Source organism: Temnothorax longispinosus, chromosome 1 (genome assembly GCF_030848805.1).
Source record: "Temnothorax longispinosus isolate EJ_2023e chromosome 1, Tlon_JGU_v1, whole genome shotgun sequence".
Classification (NCBI taxonomy): domain Eukaryota; kingdom Metazoa; phylum Arthropoda; class Insecta; order Hymenoptera; family Formicidae; genus Temnothorax; species Temnothorax longispinosus.
In genome coordinates this window covers 26,736,571-26,758,107 of record NC_092358.1, presented here as the reverse complement: position 1 = coordinate 26,758,107, position 21,537 = coordinate 26,736,571, and the positions used below count along the sequence as shown (strand labels likewise).

General features: G+C 41.9%; 3 protein-coding genes across 5 annotated transcripts in view; 1 reads left to right on the top strand and 2 right to left on the bottom strand.

Annotated features, from left to right (window-relative positions):
• Nucleotides 1-5,565, top strand: part of Stum (mechanosensory transduction mediator stumble) — a 28,998-nt gene extending 23,433 nt beyond the window's left edge. The window contains exons 5-9 of the mRNA XM_071793208.1: nt 1,115-1,387; nt 2,357-2,591; nt 3,081-3,207; nt 3,354-3,548; nt 3,896-5,565. Coding sequence (XP_071649309.1) covers nt 1,115-1,387; nt 2,357-2,591; nt 3,081-3,207; nt 3,354-3,548; nt 3,896-4,023 — 958 coding nt within the window. The 3' untranslated portion in view covers nt 4,024-5,565. The remainder of the gene's footprint in view (nt 1-1,114; nt 1,388-2,356; nt 2,592-3,080; nt 3,208-3,353; nt 3,549-3,895) is intronic.
• Ak6 (adenylate kinase isoenzyme 6) overlaps nt 1-21,537 on the bottom strand; it is a 97,364-nt gene that overhangs the window by 46,053 nt on the left and 29,774 nt on the right. The gene's annotated exons all lie outside the window — the stretch shown is intronic.
• Nucleotides 8,675-21,537, bottom strand: part of Sm (heterogeneous nuclear ribonucleoprotein L) — a 150,235-nt gene continuing 137,372 nt past the window's right edge. For all 3 annotated transcript variants that reach the window (XM_071793248.1, XM_071793238.1, XM_071793257.1), the window contains one exon: nt 8,675-21,195. In XM_071793248.1, coding sequence (XP_071649349.1) covers nt 21,059-21,195 — 137 coding nt within the window. In that variant the 3' untranslated portion in view covers nt 8,675-21,058. The remainder of the gene's footprint in view (nt 21,196-21,537) is intronic.

Sequence of the window (21,537 nt, the reverse complement as noted above, 5' to 3'; positions counted from 1 at the left end):
CACCGTGATCGTCTTCGTGCCCGATCTTCTCCCGGCCACTCTCTCGGGGCGGCTCACTCTCTTCGCCGATGTTTCTGCTTGTCCCCGCGCGGATCTGCCGTCGGCGTGTCTACCGCGAGTTCGAGAACGGCAATCGCGCCATCGACATCCACCGATCGCCCTCCATCAAGTTCCCTAAGGAAGGTGGTTCTTCTCCATCCGGCGAAGGCGTCGCGCGTAGGTAAGGGGTTTCCCCGATATAATGCGATTTGCGCGCGCGGACAGAGGGATGGGACCTGCGCGGTTCCGGAATGCACCGCCGCGGTTTTGGTATATCCGTGTGAGAATTTTGGGTTGCGATTAGCCTCGAGGAATCTTCCGCTCTTCGTCGATCGTGATTTGGTTCGCCGGGCGGACGATCCGAGTTACGAAACGCTTTTGCTACTAAATAAATGTTTGCGTTTTTAAATGCACATTTTATGCACGCTAGCTTGTATAGTTGTCGTTTGTCTATTTAAGAGAGTCCTTTTTACTTTGAGACATTTGGAAATATTAATAGAAATCAATATTTTCATGACTGTTATAAAGTAAATTGCGACCTTGATGTAAAATTCGCACCATCAAGCAAATCTAAATATTACGTCTCGCTCGAATAATCTCGCTCCTTCTCAGTTAGCGTGTGATCAATACTTTCTGATATTACTATACATTTTACACATGACTCATATGTATGTATACAGGTGTATATAGGTGCTAATAGTCTGTGCAGCTAATGTAAAATCGATGATAATTTTTCAGGGATAAATTACCAGACGTTAACGCTGCATAAAGTAAATGAAATAAATGAGAAATAATATACTTTCTCATCACTTTCTCATTTTAATAAAAGATTAACTAACATAATTCTAAATATAATAATTTCTAGATATATAATAATCGTGTACATCTGTCAAGATTATACTTAAATACACATTTGCTCCTGCCTGAATATTTAATAGAAAGGAATAAATACTTATATACTATTATATAAATTAATATACGATTTAAGTACACGATCAATTATCTAAATTAAGTGTATGCTCTACAGATTTACTCCTCAGAAATAAAAATAACACGTGTCTCGATTCTGTTGCAGTGTCCTGGGATCCAGCAACGAGAAGCAAGGCGATAGTGAAAAACTGTTTGCACGTTGGGGGAGGTCCTTGAGTCAATACTGCAAGTGCTGCTCCGGCATGAGGTGCCTCGCTTGCCGTAGGGATCCCAAGGGTCTCTTGTGGACCAGGAAGCAAGGGAGGACAACGGTGATCAACGATATCCCGCCGCCTGTTGCAACCCCCGCCCTCGATGCCCCGCCGCCCGATGCTACGGACGCGTTGTCGTGCTGGTCGAAATTAAAGGCGCGGTGCAGGTACCGTTTAACAACTTGAATTTCAAGCGTCACTTACCTGTTCCACCGAGCAAATAACAATTTCCATTATGTATATACATATCTATATATATTTTTATTGTTTTTAAAAGTGTAATATAATTTGATCAGTTTTATGTCTTTACTAAAATTACCAACTCCTATTAATATTTGATTTTTTATATATTATCAATTTTAAATTAATATTTAGTGATTAATATTATTAATATTAATAAAAGTTGATAAATATCTGTTTGTTTATATGTTATATTAATATTGAAAGGTCGTTTTCGTCGATTGCCTTTTTTAATTAATTATAGATAATTGTTGTGTCGTACATTTGAGTTTCGCGAGTCATTGAGTATAGATAGTGTATCATATTAAAGGAGTAGAAAATTTATAAAGACAATGATGTGATGAAAACAGGAAATTTATATCAGAAAAAGTATTTCCTGTTAAAGCATCACGGCACGAAGATACTCCATCGTATGGGTTTCTCAGTTTTCACTCTGGAACTTGTTATCTTTACTTAACCGCGAACTTGTTTCCAAAACTTTCTAGACTCTTGTAATTTTCCCTTACTTCCTTATCTTTTTTCCTCTTTCTTATTATTATCTCTTTGCTGTACTTTGCTATTATATATTTTTATTTTTAGTTTCTAGACTTTTTATGGGTGTAATTTGTCCGATCTTTAAAGGTCTAATTTCAGTTTTGAAATATTTTAACGTTTTTTGTTAAACATTCACATAAATTAAAATTTAGATTCACCAAAAGATATATTTAAATTTTCTAGACGTCTTTTAGAAAATTGACGTGATAATTCAGGAAAAGAGACTCGCGTCGTTTCTCGAAATCTTGGATTTTTGTGTTTTATTGCTATGTTACTGAGTTACTTAAAGTCAGTGAGAATTCTGGAAAAATTTGAGGAATTCGCAAAATATTAATCGCGTCGCGAAAATGTTTCTTTGACAGATGCGTCCGTTTACGAGAGAGATTACGAGAGGCCAAGTGTTGCACGAGAAAATCGAGGATCGCTCCTGCCGAGTCTACCCCTTGCTGCCCGCCCGAGAGAAGATGCGGTGCGCTCTGCCGTCGTGCGTTCGGCTGCTGCAAGTGCAGCTGCAAACGCGCGGACACGCAACAACGCACAAAAAATACACGTGCCAAGCACAGTCTTACAAGCGTGGCGCCGCCGCCCCTGTCGGAGGTACGTGGACACCGTTTGCCGAAACAAAAATTATTATTACTGTCGAGCGGGACAAACCGCTTTGCATCCTTCAAGTTTTTTTTATGAGCAATTTGTTCGATCACTTCGATCCTGGAAAGTTAAGTTTTAGTCTTGGAATATTTCTTGGAATATTATTTGGAGCACTGTTATTTTCTTTGCAATAAGTTTTGATTACTTGAATATCACAAAACTTGCGATTATGCTTTTGATAATTACAGTTTTTTTTTTAATATACAGCAGATCTGTTCCAATATTTTTAAAAGCTTCGTGTTAGATTAAAGCGAAGAAAGTTTCAAACAGGGTGAGTTAATATTTGTGAAACAGGCATCTTATTTAAACATCCGGGAAATACAACACGGTTCGGTTCGCACGGCAGGGATATGTAACGTTTTAGAAATCATTTTTAGACATCAGGTCGGTTTTTTTTTACTTATAACAGTTATAACACAAGAATGCGTAATGTCGCAGGAACCGAGGACTAAGATACCGGATGTCCTGGTGGAGCATAATTCTGTCATGCGCGGCGCCATCCCTTGTCTGCCGGTCCCTCTCGCCTGGTTTTGCCTAGTGTGGAACTTCCTACTGCCGGGCACTGGTACGATTAATTTAAATATTGATACCACTATCTCGCGGGAGCGAAGCCGTCCGTTGGGAAGCCACTATCGATTTCTTAAATTTTCAAGTGGTTTATCTCTAAGTAAAATCAGTATTTCCCCTCTGATGAAATTGAATTGAATTCAGGAACTGTTTGGAGCGGCCTGTTCAACCTGTGCACCGGACAGCCGAGATTTTCCGCCGTCGCCGGATTGAAATCACGACTCGGTGCATTTATCGTCAATCTCATCGTGGGGGTGGGCCAACTGTTTACCGTTCTGTTCTGCCTCGTCGGATGGGGCTGGAGCATTTGGTGGGGCGTCACCATGGTCCGCTTAGCTAGTAAGCATTCTGTGATAGCTTAAATAAAACTGTCTAGTTACCGAATTATTGGTAGAAAGTATTCGAGTCTATTTGCAATAAGTCAAATATTTGATTTTAAATTAAATAAGATTTAAAATTGTCATCATATAAAAATTAAAAGTCTACATTTATTTCCTCTCACATGTATGTGACATTTTTATGTTTTGTCAAGTGTTATTTTTTATTAAGAGAGAGAAAATGTTTTTAAAACTGATCGCGAATTATTTTCAAAGGATTAATCCGGATAAAATTTTGTGAATTCTGGACTGAAATATAATAAAATTCCAGAATGCATGACGCGGCATATAAAGCGTATTAAATTACAGGGAAGTACAAGCGATTCAAGGTTTCGGAGGCCGCTAGCAATGATCCTGAGGCCAGAGGGGGCGAGCCAGCTTCCTTGCCTCCCGGCGTGCCGAGTCAGGCTCTGCGAGGGATGGAGAGGGCGCGATGATGCATTTTTAATGAAGAGGAGAGCATGACCGTCCTCCGCTTATCTAAGGATATTTTGTATTTCGTTCGACAAGTCTTCGCATTTTGCTTAATATCGATCGTTCCGAATTGAAGACTATCGTACGTGCGAAATAAAATTGTATCGACGCGAATATAAGCATCTTGTACAAACGATTATATATATATTTGTGAAGACGATATATATTTGTGAAAACAATTAGTCGATAAGAACTTTTCTCGGCTGCGATCGAGTAACGGACGGAGAGTGAAGATTAATTAAAAAACTTGGACGGTAACATGGCAAGCCGTACGAAATAAGCTCGGCAACTAAAAAAGGCTGTAAAATCATTAAAACAACTTGGTACCTTTATCTCGTGCCTTTTTTCTTCAATCATTTCTTTTTCGCTACTCTTACAAAGAAGGAAAATCTTTTTATCGCAGCTTGTAATAGAATCTGTAAGTATAAGCCAGGAATCTTGTAACAAAACTTTTTCTCTCGCGCGGCTTAGCATGTTATTACATCAAAATCTTCACTTCAATGAGAAGTTTCTCGAAAGATAGTATCGCCGAGATTCTCTTGCAGGATGCTGGTAAAGTCTTTACTCTATTTTTTCCAAGTCAGGAGTGGCGCTCATATCGCATTATGGTATCTTTTTAAATTATTATATTGTATTTTATATAAAGAAAAAAATTGTCCTCGATCTCGATAAATAATTGGCATTATTTCTTATATTAACGATATTATTAATTGGAAACAAATAATTTCAGTTACAAGAAGCTCAGAGTTTTCTTATCGAGTTAAGGAGGCTCGAGAGTGTCGAGCTTTGCAACAGTTCTCTCGCAAACGTTGAAAATTTTGTTCTCGCAGGAATTAAGCTCGATAGCGGGACTAAGCTTCCATAAAAATGGACGAAGACTTCGCGAGCGTCCTGCATTTTTCTACGCAGCGGAAAACTTTCGTTCTCGTCGACGAAAGGTTTCAGTTTTTGTAAAGTTAGCGCTCGTACGCGCGCAAAGTTCGCGGCCTATCAGAATATACGAAGACGTCCTTGAAGATTAATCGCTTTCAGTGAAAGCATCTTTAAACCCGAGGCGTTCTTTCAAAATGTACTCGTTGCGTCGATGCGGATGATTTACGGGAGGCGGATCGCATTTGGCGGCGACGTCGCGATATTGAATTGGCGTTCTGGTATGCGAGGTAGACTAATTAGACTTATACACGGTAGCTAAGCTCGGGGCGGGGATTACCGCAATCTCCGGAGTGACACGGTCTTGAAGCGGGATATATCGATGGGATAATTACGTTTTGAAAAAACGCGCTTTATATTTTTACAAGCGCAAAACATACACATATACATTATGTACGAGTAATCGAGACTTACCCAATTAGACTTATACTTATAACTCTTGTAAATATGAAAATACATTACTTACGTCAATTTTTAATGTAACCCCCTGCCTCTAGAAGTTCTTGCATTCCCCCTTCTTCCTCCCTATACGCGATCACGACTACCTTTCGCACATGCGCCTTTACATACATACATACATCTCTATTATTTTTCTCTTTCTGTTAAACTAGTATACATTTTGCTCGTCTATCCTACATTTTCATTAGAATGCAGCTTTATTTATATTTATTGAATTGTCTAAGAGAGAGACGTTCGTGCTCTCTGAGTCTCTGAAACGAAATGTCACTGGACTGGATATTCTAGCTTATTTCCTTCCGCGTGCAGAAGGGTTAAAGCAGGAGGAGGAGACATCGTCAAAGTGACAGGACAAAGAACGATAAAGTGAGCTGGATTTACGAGAGAAAGCTCATTCGATGGAATTTACTGCTGTTTCACTGTCGTCTCGCGTATTACAAGGATGCTCAAGTTCAGAGAAACGTGCGCATGCTCGTGAAGTACAAAGGATCCAGCGAAACTACCCTCTATACAAGCATGCAAATCGATCGCATGCCCAAGCAGCTCTATTTCAAGCGGCCGTTATCAAGATCGCGTTATTTTCGTTGTTTTTCTTTGTCGCAGCGTTCGCGCGCCTTGGTTTCAAACGCGCGGTTTTGGATCGTGCGTATATGTGAAGATGTGGTCCATGTGGTCCGTGTGATCTGTGTGGACGACCGCGAGCTGTCTCTGATGGATCTGTATATGTATGTCGATCTGCCTCGGTGGGTATTCTTTTCATCTACGAAATCCTGCAACTGTCCAATTCTTTCAGTTAGTTCGGCGATTGATCTCCCTTCGATCGAAACGATGACACCGATGTGATAAAAAAAATATATCGTCACACGCTTCTTCGCAATAAAGTGAGTGTTTAAAATACAGCGGCCGAAAGGGAGGCAAATTAGAAAGGAGCGAGGTGCCGATCGATTATGTTACGTCATCAAGCGGTTATTTTGCGCCGGCTTCTATCTTTTTCAGAAACATTATTTTCAACAGAGATTGAAAATAATCTCCCTTTCCGGCGCGCGTAGAGCTCTTTCCCTCTGATATTTCGCGATGCGATCAATTTTCAACTGCGTTTACAAAGCGCGCCCCGCGTATACGTTTTTGCTTTTGCACACACGTCCGTCTCGTCGGTGCATCGGTCGGTTAAATATACCTTTTTAGCGGCGCGAACGCGCCGCGATTGCAGTTATGCCCGACATTCGTGCCTCTCTCTCTCTCTGCTCTGGATATACCGTGCAAAATTCGCGAAATTCGAGGCGATCCGATTCGCGGCACGCGTGTATGTACATACGCGCCGCGCGAGGATGCACCGCACAAGTGCATGCACGATAACGCGCGCACGAATTTGCGGCAATTACGTCGGCAGTTCGTTCGTCCGTTCGTGAAAATTGCGGAGGCCGGAGGCCGGGGCGCGTGTGTGTTTGCTCCGCTATGCGGTGATATACGCGCGCCTTATCGGCCGCAATTTATCGCGACCATGTTGCATAAACTTTCGCGCCGACTTTATGCATCCTTGCGGAGAGGCCGAGAGGGTATATCTATAGGGTATCCGTCGCTGAGGTTTAATTGCGCGGTTTCTCCCGCATTATTTTGCGCGCCGTGCGATCGAATTAATTCGCCACGGTCGCCAGAAACGCAAAAATAAAAGAGAGAGAAAAATTGGCCGCCCCCGACGGGTCGGATATGACGCGAAGATTCGTATCTCTCGAGTGCATCGAGCAAGAATGTACTTATATGCGCGCTTGGTAATCGATTTATGTTTCGTATTACGTGATTTATTCGTGGGACGTGTATTAAAAACGCGAAAATTGTTTTCTTGCGAAGAGAAAGAGAATATCCTATTGAGATAATGGACAAATGTAGATAACGAGGAGGAAAAAGACATCGCAAGAGATGTAATAAAACTAAAAAGAAGTCATTTTTGTGTCGAACGTCGTTATTATAATTGCAACGGAAAAGTATAACGAGAAAAGTGTAACTTTAGCTTAGCCACGTGAATCGCCAAGAAAAATTCTCGGAAGACGACCTCGATTCGTAGAAAAAGTATGAAAGAAAGTATCAGAAAGAAAAAGTATGCGTATAGCAATTAATTTGCGATTAAATCTCATTAAATTGGATAACGTTGCTAATAAAGTATGAGAGTCTTATATAGTAGTTAAATCGGTATCAAACAAAACGCAAGAGAAATAAAAATGCAAAGCATGCACTCGTTTTTCCTAAATACGAAGTGTGAGAGCGTATAATTGTTGAAGTATACGGTAAAATATTGAAATTATTTTGTTAAATAAACAAGGTGTAATTGTATAAAACCCGGTATATTTTGTACCTCCGTTGTCGACTTTCCTGGCGAACGATCACTGTTTTTTGCAACAATCGCAATTGCACAATCTCGCTGGAAAATGTATTTCTGAGTAAGTAGTATATATAGTATAATTAGGGCAGGTGAATGTTATTGGAGGGTGAGTCAAATTAAGATTAAGGACACACATTGAAAAAAAAAAATTTATATATGTATATATGTACATGTATCTATAGTAGAAGCGTGGGAGAGTGAATTGCTTGGCGGAGTGAGTGGAATAAGTCAAGGTATATTAAGCCAGTAATAGTCTTTGAATTTTAATGCGATTCACCCGCCAAAAACCTGTTCACCTGCTCTACTAATATCTCGGAATTAGCTCAACCATTATTAAAAATTTAAACTTCAAGTAGAACTTGCTCTAGCAAATTATTGGCGTCAAATTTAAAAATATTTAGTGCCGAATCAATATTAAAAAATTCTCGATGAGAAAAGATTCTTGATCGCAAAAATGCTCGGTATTAAAGAACTGGAGCATAAAGAGAAAAGTGTCAATTATATATATAAAATGTCTTTCAAATTGATTAAATTGACTCGGTAGATGAAAGGAAATGCGATAGATTCTTGGAGACGCCATGTATATAACGTAGTTCGTAAAAAAATTAAGTAAAGTGTGGTGGATCTCCTATATCTTTTCTTCTACATTTTTCATAATCTGTTATTAAAAATTGATTGCATCAAAATTACTTTCCGCCAACGAGCTATTTATGTTGTGTAGTTGCAAAATAATGAAATTAAATGAAAAATAAAAAGAGATCAGCTAAAGTCCTTAAAGATTGATTGTTCTGTTTCCGAGTTATCGATATTATGCCATGGTATATGGTGTGGGTGTCAATGAATCGAGTCGCTGACGCTGGATATATATATATTGAGTAGTATATGTTTTAATGATGTGACTCCATAATATGTCAATATGCACAGGTAAATATTCTTGTCATTATAATCGACGTGTTACAGTGTGTAATGTGATACGATAGTAGTAGTCGGTTTATAGTAACCACTTCTTTCTTTTTCTCGTATATAATTAAGAACTTAAAATAACTCTAAAGAATAAACTACATCACTATCGGCTAGCGACTATTTAGCGATAATAATAGCCTACCATGTCTTTTACTAGCGGCGCTCGATGAGTGTGTATATCGTTTTTTTTTTTACTATTCTCTTTCCTCCCTCTTATATTTCCTTTTCCCTAACTGTGACCTATCCCCTGTAAATCTGTCGCCTTCAATCCTAGAAGTACCAAGTACGTGCGAAAACTATGAGGAAAAGTTTCGTCGTAACTTAATCGATATTGCTCCGATATCAATTTCTGCAGAACCTCGATGCTTTCAGAAAAAATAAATCCTGCTTCATAACAATCACTATCAAGAGTAAAGGGGAAAAAAAGAACACTTTGTATATATACGCAACGTGATATGAGAAAAAAGAAAGCTTGGTACTTCTGGGATTAATGTTACCGATTCACGCTCGCTGCTTCGCCTCTGTCGACCGCTCGAGAATGCATATCCGTTGCGATTTCCATGCAACGTTTCAGAAACTACCCGAAGAAAATTCGTCTTTCATCCTGCATTGCGCTTACTGCAAATCATGTCCGATCTGATAGAAATTTAATTAATAATAAAAAAAAACCCGTTAAGTACACGAACAGGTGTGTCGAAATTTTAAGTGCTTCTAAAGACTTCAACGCGTGTTTTTCGCGCACGTTTAGCGCTGCTGTCACGTTTCAACGCGAAGTTTAAAGGAATTAATTGTCCCGCCGAATCGTACCGACAAACAAACTGACAAACGGCTTTGTCGTCAAACAATTATGTCGCGGCTCGACAAGCTCGCAAATTATTGTTCCGAAATTTGCACAAGTTGCACATTATCAGAGGATGAAAGCGCATCGGCCCCGTCGATGGGACAAAACGGCGCGACAATTACGCGGGTGGATGATACAAATCCGCGAGATACGACGAGAAGCGGCGTGATCGTCAGTGTACGTTCCCCGCGAACAGAGAAAATTTGTGAAGCAGATGATAGTTTCTAGACACACATACAGGCGTCCCGTATAACTTCCTACAGCGTGTATACCGGTGTGATAGTTACATAAGAGTGAGTGAGAAGAGTTGCCTCTCGTATTCGTAGAGATGTAATATAAGTTTATATAATATATAGATGTATATGTATAAATATATGTATATTATGTATATCATATATATGGATGTGCGTGGGTCGTGGTAGTGGTAGTGGTTGTGGCTGTGCTGTTGTGTTCAGTGTGTGACGGTATAATATGTGTATATATCTATAACTATATAATTTTTGTTTGCGAGCAGAGTTCTGAGTTCGCAAAGCTCGTGTACATGCGATTTTGAATGTCGTTCGGTCGTTTATCCTTCCTCTCAGCTTCCTTTACCTTCCCCGCCGGCGATGAGCGCCGGAAAGGAAGCGCGATGCTCGCCACGCGTTTTTTCTTTCGCGTCGACGTACCCTTTTGCCGCCTACACTTTTAATATTAATTCCGCTGAATCGTTCGGCCATTTTTTTTTGTTTACTTTCTCGAGATGTGCATTCGCCACGTGAAGGTGAGAGTTGTGCTTTCTCGTAAAAGAGCAGAGGGTATAAATCGGATTAAAATTGAAAGTAACTTGATTGAAGTCATCGAAAAAAAAAAAACTTAATGGGATATTAATTTTTTATTAAAAATGAAGGAATGCTAATGCCAACAGATTTCGAATTTTTATGCCAAAACTTAAATAAAGGTTCAGTATCTTACATATATATTTTTTAAATAAACATCTATAAACAGCTTCGTTTATTTTAAAATATATTTCGAGAAAATATTATATTAATTAAAAGTAATAAAACACATAATAACGCGCGTGTGGTGTACGTGGGTATGTTGATGGTTTCGAATACACCTAAACCTTCAAGCTGATAATTAATTTCAACCCGATTCGTTCCTCTATCGAATTCTAGCCAGGCGTTGTCACCCTCACGTGCGTATTTCACGCAATTTCCGCTTTCATTCTCTCCCTCTCTCTCTCTCTCTCTCTCTCTCTCTCTCTCTCTCTCTCTCTCCCACAAAAGTAACAACCATTCTCTCTAATGGAGCTATTTCTATTTCTCGATGCATAAAACATGAGCAGAGATCGCACATCCACGTTGTCCGATCGCGTGAAAGAATCAAAATCTTCTATTAGGCTGCCTGGTTTAAAAGGGGGATCGATTTCCGGGGGTGCGACGGGGTGCGACGCGCGTTTCCGCCCTCCCCCGGAAAAGAATCACGCTTGGTCGAAAGGGTTAACAATTCCAGAACTAGATTTCAATACTTTATATTTCATGTCCAGTTTTTTTTTTTTCTATATATATTCTCATATAGAATCTGTAGATATACATTCTTGGCAAATTCGAAAAAACTGATTCCAAAATAGGAACAGATCATTGTGCGAACTATGTATACAGGGTGCAATTTGTGAGAAACACACGTGTCGTGTCGTGTTCTGCTCGATACTATACATGTCTCTTTTCTGTATTTTTTTTTTATGTTCTTATTATCCTTCCACTTTTCCGGGTTGCCTGAATTACGTCTTTTACTTTTTTTTTTTTTTTCATTCTCCTCTCTCGCTTTCGCTTAATTCTCTCTTTCGTTTCGGCATTTCTTTTTCATCTGAACGGTGGTACATTTGATAGGGTGCACAGGGCTGCTAGGCACAGATAATTGACTCGCAAATAACTCTTCAAACAACATTAGAGCGTACGACATACAAGTATTAATATACACATTACATCGTTATTTTTTTTGTTTTCGTTTTTAGGAGCAACCACATTTTTGGAGCGTGTCCGTATGCGTGTGTGAGTGTATGTATGTACGTGTCGTTGATCTGCGTTATACAAGCTTGTGCCGAGATATGTTGCCCGATGCGGGATGCTCCGCCATACTTTGGAACTTTTCTCCTTTTAGCTTGCTTCTTTTTTTGTCGGTGGTCGATATTTGCATCAATCACAATCCGAGATCTGAAGTAACTTCTATTTTTCAAATATATTATTAGATTTTCTCTGGCACATCGAATACCAGTGGACTGATATATACAAAGGATTCAAACAGCATCTTTCACCGAAAAATTCACCGAGTTGCGTACGTACTCAGCAACCGGTGAAAGAAGGGGCTGAAGGCGAAAAAATTCCAGCCCAGTTTTGTCACAATACTTTTTATATGGCGAGAAACACCCCCTCTTGAGAAGTGAAAGAAGTTCGAATACGCGATAAGAGCATGCTCATCAGGCACCATTATTGCACGTTATTGTATCTCTCCGTCGAGCGCGCGTATGTGTATATGTGTCTCTTGGTGTGAATAGATCGTTTTCCACGACGTGGCTTACGATATCTACGGCGCGCTGCGGCACGACAGGCTATTATGGACGGTCAATGCTCGATTGACACGTGGCCAGGCTCGAAATTATGGCCCGCACACGGAACGCCGCGCGTGACGACGGGGACGTTCCTTGAATGAGCAATCAAATCGAATCCGATTGAAGAACCCGTAACACGTCGCGAATTTCCACCTGGCTCAGCTTACATGTCGGACTTAATTAATTTAAACGCAAGCTTTCCGGGACCGGAAGTTCGCAAACTTATTTCATCTAAGTCTCCCGCATCCGTATATTAATTTTTGTGGCTTCACTGGATGCAATAATAACTGTGCCAATCAACAGCGCAAACGAATAAAAGAGTTGGCTGCGAAATTTAAAATTCAATTGGTAATCACAGTGGCACGCTTTGGTTTTTTATGCGAACTGCTTGATCATGTAGACAGTTTTGCTGACCATTTCGACACGTTATAAAACTGATAACACACACACGTAACATAGTATCAAAATAATTTTAATTTTCTAACTCGTGATTTCGTAAATTAAAATCTGCCTTGCGTAGCAATTGCACGGGATGACTTGATCATTTATCGTTCAAATGAAACGCGTTAAAATTTTAAAAGCTTATCACGTTAAAAGAATTTGACGAAAAATTGGTTCTATTGTTCGACGAAACATCGCTCATATCTGGAGCGATATGTCACAATCTGGGCAATGTAAAAAAAAGATATACTTTTTCAAATAAAACATCGATTGTCTTGGACGCAATCTGTGATCTACTAAAATCAATTAAAACGTCAGGGGCCCGAGCAAATAATTTTGTCTTTGCGATAAAAAAGTTCTTCGCTAAATGACCAGACAAGCCGTGGAGTGACGCGCGCGCGATCGAGCGAACGATCTAACGGACGTGATTTGCGATCTCGGCATTGGCGATCCAGCGTGGACCATCCTGACGCAGCGGCTGTCGTCTCGTGTTCCCCGTCGTAGTGTGAAATGGTGTCGTGTGCGAGTGGGTGGGTATATGTATGCTGGTGATGCACATGATCGATGCGTTATAATAATGTGTATACGTGTGTACACAGTCAACAAATCTTATTACATCTAATTTGTCTTTTTTTCACGCAGCGATGGGAAGACAGAGCTTAGAGACCCTTTCGGCTCCGATGTACAATAACGAGGTGGGGGAAAATTGGGCGGAAACAGGTAAAAAGGGGGGTACGGGATAAAAGGGGTGCGAGGGGAGAGGATGGAATAGGGAGTAAGGGACAGAAGGTGATCGATAGTCGGCGTGCCTCTAATTTTCACTTGGAACGTCGAAGGGCAGGAAGGGGGACGAGGAAGGGACACACCGAGAGAGGGGGGGGGGACATTTAGAAACATTGATATGGCGCATGGTAGTGCTCGGGGTGTCTAGAACCTGATATGTAGGAGCAGGTATATGTCACCGGTAATACTTGGGTTCGTTGGGGATCGCTAGAAAGGCTACACTGCGCTTTGACTTGTTTTGTACGATCCGTCGCGCGACCGAAGATTATTCGGTTCGAAACGGAAATCTTATAATTTATAGATTTGCATTAATTAAAATAAAATTTATGTGGCTTTATTTAATTTTATAGATTACAATTAATTGAAATAAAATCAACGTATTATAAGACTGTCATATAAACGACTGTATAAACGATTTTGCACGCTATTTTTATGAAAAAAGATGATGCAATTGTGTCGATGTAATTAATTAAATAAAGAATGTAATTTAAAAATTCTGCCGTTCTGTTAATTTCAATTTTGTTTTAGTCTAATCACAGACCAGACTAATTTAATCTCACATAAATTAATTAAATTAATGTAAACCTTTTTTTTCATCTGTCAAACTCTTGCTAATTTTTTGCAGATCAAATGCGAAGTAATGTCTTTTTTGCTTTAATTAATCGTAAAATTAGAAATATTCATAAAAATACAAAACGAACAAATCCTGACAGCGAAAGACAGAATCGATCTGTCGGATGAGCTAAGGGAAGTCTTTCTTCGTGCATACAAAAGAAATCAAAGCGCACCGGTATTAATACCCTTTCGCAATACCATTAATTAATAACAATATTAACGATATGTACCTACGCTGCATTTAACCACCTAAATATCTAACTAACGAGCATTAACCTAACGCCTTAAACGCAATGTCCATTTAACATATGTACTTATTTCGGCCCCTGCTTCGGTTTGCAACGCGGGCCGCGGGCTATAAATAATCATAACACTATTAATGAGAATTAATGATAATTACATTATCGACAATTAATCGATAAAATTTCTCATGCGATTGCAAATATATACATATAGATGGGATATGTAATTAGTAAGATCTAGAACCAGTTATTATCCAATAGCTTGCTCTCAAAAGATTACAATTAATTATCGACACAGATGGCTCATCTTTACAACCTCGAGTTCTCGGTGTGTTGGTATGTTTATGCGTACGCACAGTGTTAATCTGTGTGAAATAACATGTAGTTCGTGCTTACATACACAGTGCTGCTATGTATACCTCTCTACCTGGAATACTGTACCGTTTACAGGATCACTACGGGCTCTACCAAATTACAATTTGATTTTGTACACGTTTAGAACCTGTTCACCAGAAGATGTCCGCGAGATGTTCCGGGACTATCGTAAATTTACGCGATGCATTTATTTATTTATTTCGCAATTGACGCGTCGGTTTACGTTTTTTCTCCGTCCACCGATGCGTTTCAATTTAATTAGATCCACTATGGGTATAAGCGTGACACTTAGCGCGAGAGAGAGAGTACGCGAACTTACTTGTAGGGGGTCCTCTTCGTACCAAAAACAAAAAAGAAAGAGTATAAGCTATGTACATCCATTCGTCCATTGGAAAGAGACGCGCGATTAATCTTACATCGTATGTCTTTTCTATGTCTATCTACGTGCGCCACCCCTCTCCCCCTTTCAACTCCTAACTGCAGCAGCAGGTTCCCGAGGATTACATTTAGAATATTCTTCAAGTGTAAATTTCTTCCACCCCTTCGGTCAATCGGATATGCCCCTACACAGCGACAGAGTAATATATTTTTTTCTTCCTTTTTACGTAGCAAGCGCAGTAAACAAATTTAGTCCTGTTAAGAAGCGTTTGTCTCTATTGTCATTTGCCCATCGCGTCGACCTGGCAGGATTAAACGACCTCGTGACTGCAGGAAAATGCAAGCCTGTCGCGTTAACGGAACGGCCGCCGAATACCTTTACATTCGCAGTCGTTTACCCCCGATTGTAACTCTTTCGATACGGCGCGCAATTACGTACGGAATCATACAATCCCCCGGGAACTCTGCGGCGTCAGTTCCGGTGGGGTGCTCCGGTCGAGCGTTGGAGCGCTGATATGCAAGCCGTGAGCTCCTCCTTTGCGCGAGGCTCGTCATCTTCTGATGCACAGTACTCGAAATTGATATATATATATAATATATTCGTTTGCTTTTATATGTAATGTATCTCTTTAGATTTAACCCCCTTCCAACCGGCCGATATCACTCTATCGCGAACGGGACAAGCGGCTACCCTTAGGAAATTTTCCGTCTTCCACGGACTACGAAACTATCTAACCGTCTTTCTTCGCCCTCATCTTATTATCCTCATCTTCAGACTAATCTACGGTCCTCGTTTAACGCGCCTATCGGGGACCGTCGGCCTCATCTACAACGCCAAGTCTAGAACTTGGCGCGGCTCTTGGCTTCTTTTTTTTTTTCACTTTGTTCTAATTACGCTCGACGCACGCGGAAAAGGGTTAAATGTAAAGGTCGATCGTTCGGGGGAAGGAGCGGGAGAGGGGCGGACGCGCCTGGGACTCCATCCCCGTTTGCGCGTTATCGCGCCGGATCGAAAATGCGACCGGGACGAGTGTGTTGTTAAGCGAGCGTTCGTTGTAAATACGTTCTACGTATGTTTCTTACTTTACCGGAGTCTTAGCGCGCGGGTAAAGTGTCAGAAAATAAGCGACGGTCTGATTGTGCGTGCTCGATTCCCCTCGATTTAGGGCGTTCCTTTTACGACGCGGCCCCCGTTAAACTTGGAGCGGGATTCTCGTCGCTCGAGAGTACCGCTCCAATCGAGATGCGGCAGCAAAACATTACACCGCTGCTGTACAATTTCTCGAAAAAGAAAATACATTTCTCTCTCTTTTTTCCGCATTGACAAAGACAAGAATAAGCTGTGTACATCTATTTGAAAAAGGCGAGCGATTAATCTCAAAGTCTTCTCCTCTCTTTTTCCCCCCATCGATTTATTGCATTCACTTTTATATGAAACAAAGTTAAAAAAGCGAGTAAAAATAATAAGTTCTATTATTTTAATATTTAATATTAAATATTAACGAAAAATTTTAATATTGAATCAAGTGAAAAAAGTGGCTTATTCCAAAAGTCACGGATAAAAATAATTGCTTAATTTTTTTTAGTAATGTAGAGATTTAAAAATTCCGAAACTAAAATCGAACGAATTTCTTACTCGCAAGTGCGACCTTGAGAAATTATACGACAGGGTGAATTACATCTCGAATACTCGTCTATCGAGTAAGTATCGAGTACGCAGCGACATACACTCTTGATTTAAACGCCGTACTCCGCATCACATAAATATATATCTATATATATATATATATATGTATTTTATATATATTTATCTACAAAACTGTATGATATGATTACACGTCCTAAACTGCTTAAAGTCTAATTTGCCTTACGTCTTAGGTCCTGTTTCACTAAATCAAAACTTCGAAGGGCTCCTCGGATAAAACGTGATGTGTTACTCCCTACGGGCGACCTAAATTTTACATACATAATTAAAAAATAATAATATATTAATAATAGTAAAAATATAAGAATGTGATGTAAAACAATTTCTTTCGCTATCTTCCCAGAGAGGAGTGGGTCTCCGGGGGGCCCCGAGATAAAATAAATCTATATTAATCGTTGGAACACGAACGCAACCGTGAATCTAAAGTGCGATAACGAAACGACGGATGCGACGCGCGGTGAATCGACGCGCGTCGCTTTAGCTTAGTACCTCTTGTTTCATTTATTTCTTTTTTTTTTCACCCGCGCTCTTGCATTCACGCGTTTCTTCCCCGCGTCGTCCCTCACGATCGACAACGGTTTCAGCGTCCTCTTCGCGGTCGACCATCGTCGCGGGGATCGTTCCCGCGCGCGGCCAAAGCCCCTTTTTTTTTAAAAACGGTACACACAAACTTATCCCCTAGTCGTATTGTAACAAATATTGCCTCGAATATAAACTTTGTATCCTTATTTAAATTATATCTCATTTGCGTTAGGTCTCTCTTTCTCTCTCTATCTCTCCCACTCTTTCGCTCCCTCTCTCTCTCTCTCTCTCTCTCTCTCTCTCTCTCTCTCTCTCACGGACAATGGACAAAACGGCGGGTTGATATTCACGCATCTCTCAAAGGGCGCGCGCGTTTCGGCCCTTATTATCTTACGTTACGTATGGCCGAGAAGTCAAAGAGTCTATTTATTTATTTTAGTTTAGTAGTAGTCGTTTGGTTCGCTTCGCAAAATTTGTTCGGAGATCTAAAACCATTCTTATAAAAACGCCCCTCGGCCCGACAAAATATTACCGAGGGACACTAATATATTGTGTGTGTGTATCGTCGTCTTCATTGTTCTTTATTATCGTATATGTACGTGTGTGCTTTTTCTTTTTTTTTTTGCTTCGATAATATAAAATTCTCAATTCGCAGTCCGCGATCTGATCAAAAGTGTACGAGTGCCACGCGGCGCTCGTTCGAGCGTGCGAGCACTGATACGTGTCATCTCGTCGCAACCTGAACACTACAGCTTCAAGTGAGGGGGTAGGGGGTGGGAGGAAAGGTGGGCCGGGGATTTCTTCAATTGGAGAAGCGAAGGTGTAAGTGAGGACAGCGGAAACGATTTAGTCCTCTTAATTGATAGCAGTCTAGACGACTTTATTGTTAATATTTAGGACTCGCGAGAAGCCCCGCGCGAGGAGTTCGAAGGGGAACCAAGGAGCAGTCGAAAGACTTTCGCGTTGTAGTTCAGCGTAAGAAATCAGTAAGATCGTGAGATTAACTCTTATCCGGGTAACTGGATACGGTATAATTTTATTCTCGCGAGAATAAACTTCTTTTCCACGAAAAAGTCACTGTTTTCTTTTTTCAATTGGAAGTATCATTTAAAAAATGGCGAAGCTTTATTTCTCCTTTACTTCGAATTATATCTAAAGCTATAACGCAACAAAGTTTAAATTCCAAAGGAATATAAGAATACATATTAAATAGATATAATTATGATCTATATGTAACAAGCATTGACAAATATAGTTATTTTTAAATTATTTTTTTTCTGATTTTCTTATTCTGATACAAAAGCAAAACGCGATTGTATCATAATTAAAATAAAATTTGCAATTAGATTTGGTAATCTAAATAATCACTTGGTGCAATAACATGGTAAGCCACAAAGCAATGCAAGTCTTAGTTAAAAGTTGTTTTTTTAAATTCGATTACCTATGGCCCCAATTAAAAATCTTCGCGTTCTTTAGCGATAATAGATTAAGGAATACGTTAAAAAAACCGCACAGAAGAACTGCATGTGAAAGTTGCTCTGTGTGGAATACGATGTTGTTGCGCGGCAAATCCTTCAGTCGTCTGAAATATCCCTACATTAATCTGTCAAAGAGTTCTAATAGAAAATCATTATCTACAAAATCAGGTTATCCGGATGAGTGTTAAAATTACAACATCAGCGTTAACGTTAAAAAAAAAAAAATGGATGCATCGGTAAACGACGAGGAGAACGTTGCCGCGCGACGCTTGCCGCGAGCCGACGACGGAGCGGCGCGTTATTAGACACTCAAAGCGGATTTGGGCTGCGCGTTTCTCGCAGGTCGCTCAGTTTTCGATGAGCACGATTGATTCAGATCCATTCCTCTGTGTGAGAAACACTCCCCTAAAAAATTCTATTCCCGTGGTTTTTATTAAGTGGTCGCTGAGAAATCTCCGGTTTCGGTTTATTGGATCCCACAGAATATGGTCGTCGAGGAGCGCGTGGCTCGGCCTAAGAAACAAAAATGTCGTGGAGACGTCGCGCGGTCGCGCGCGAACGCCTCGGTAAGTTTTGGGTGAGAGTTTTCGCGATCGTCGGACGCGAGCGAACGAATCGACGCGTGGCGGTCGATTGAGAACGCCGAAGACGCCATATATACGTCCGGGCTTCGCGGAAGCAGCGCCCACCTGTCCGCTTCGCGAGCAACCACGAGGGATATTCCGCACTTTCTCGCACTCTCGTCACGGCTTCCAGCTTCCCACGAATCGCGCCTCTTCCGAGAGGATTTCCTCGATCTTCTCAGTTGCCCCCCTCTTCTGAGAGGTTCGATCCTCTCTCCTCGGTGCGATTCCTCTTTCAAAGAAGGTGGACCGTCCTCAAGCCATTCCGCTACCACCAGAGAAATCTACGGTGCGCGCCTTCTCGATGGTTATCAGGTAACGGATTCTATCTCCTTTCAGTCGTTCCTACGAAGGTGCAGTCGCCTTACGAGATTCTCCATCACCTAACCATTTCTTTTCTGATAGATCGTATTTTTAACTCTTTTCCGAGGAGATGTCTTCAAAGTTCCCCGAACGATTTCTCTCTCGAAGGAGCTAAACTTTCCGCGAGCTGCCTCTTTTCCGAGACAGCTTCACTATCCTCAAGTCGTTTCATCTCCTTCGATCCATCTCTCTTAGCTAATGGAGTGCTACAAGCTTCTCTCGCCCAACAAGTTTCTATCCCTCTTCAGACTCTCTCTCTCTCTCTCTCGTGAGGCGGTCCACGGTCTCGCTCGAGACGATTCGTGTTTTTCCAAAGATATTCCTCCGCACCGGCGCCGTTTTCCTCGAGCGAGAAGCTTCCGCGAAAATCGCATGTATGGTTCCTCGCGAAACGTACCGATTTACTTCCAAGCCCTTTGATATGTATGCGCGTCGGAGGCCGCTGGTCTCCGAGCTATTTACAGGAGTCTCCAAAATTGGAACGCGGCTACGCGTACGTGTGTCATCCGTCTCGCTCTTCCCGCGGCGAGACGCCGCGAAAATCGTGACCAGCCGGCCGCGAAGGATTCCCCGTGCGGCTTCAACGACACCGACGCTGCTCCGCCGCGACGTTCCCGCCGACGTGTCGTCCGCACTTATATACCCCCACCTCTCGTCGGACGCCGAGTCGCCGTGTCCGACTCACGTTGACAACGTGTCTCTAGCGGGACACGGTACTATTAGGCGTCAAGTTACACACCGTACCATCGGAAACTTCCCTAAGCCTTCGACCGCGACGGGATGAAGACTCCGAGAGAGCGACGTGTCCAAGAATACCCGCGACTCTTTCCGAACCCGGTAGACCTTAGCGGACAAGCTGCGGAACGACCGGGTCTCGTCTCTCCGTCGCGCGTTCGATCGAAAATAAACGACCATCCCGACGGACGTTTTCCTCTTCGTCGCGGGGAACGCGTGTGTGCCCCCGATTATTCTTCTCGTCCTCGGAGAGTCCATCCTCGACCGATCTCGCGTGCGTTCGTCTCACCCATCCAACGTGCGAGCCCGCCGTATCAGTAGGGCCAGAAGGTGGGCAACGGGGGCGGGGGCGGTGGCGGTACGGTCGGATAGAGAGTCGGGGTGGCTATCAGGAGACAGGTGGGTGGCGGCAGGGGCGGCGGTACCGGTGGCGGCGGCGGTAGGACTGGGGACAGCGTTATCGCTGCGGCTGCGGGGTGCAGGGCCGTGCCCGCCGTCGCGGGGGCACACAACGGGTGCAGGGCGGCGAGTGAGGGGCGCTGGCGCTGACGCTGACGCTGCTGGCCCTGGACCTCGCCGTTCTATTCCGAGTCCTGCTGCATTTTGACGTGGCCATTACCAGCGGAATTGCTCGCGCTGCCGCTGCTGGGCGGGAAGCTCGTGGGTATGGTGCGCGACGACGAGAAACAGAGCTTCATGATGTAGGGGAACTTGCCGTCTGTAACAGACAAGCGCGGCGAGGGGATCGCCTTGTAATATTTCGCTGCCTAAACTCGCTTAGCGAAGGGAGACCCGACAAGATCGCCCGTTTTCCTTACGTTTTTCTCACGTTTCAAGTTTCCCGAGTTTGACAGCTTTCGCTGTCAAGCGGGATCACCGGGGATAACTAAAACTTTAGACGAATTCTCTACGCATTGCGATTCTAATCGTTAACTACGACGTTGTCGATCCCGATTCTTATCTCGTGTACACTGTTAAATTCATAGTGTCAAATTATACTTAATTTGAGTCATTTTTAATCATCCCTATAGGTCGCCACGATTCCTATACTCAATATGCC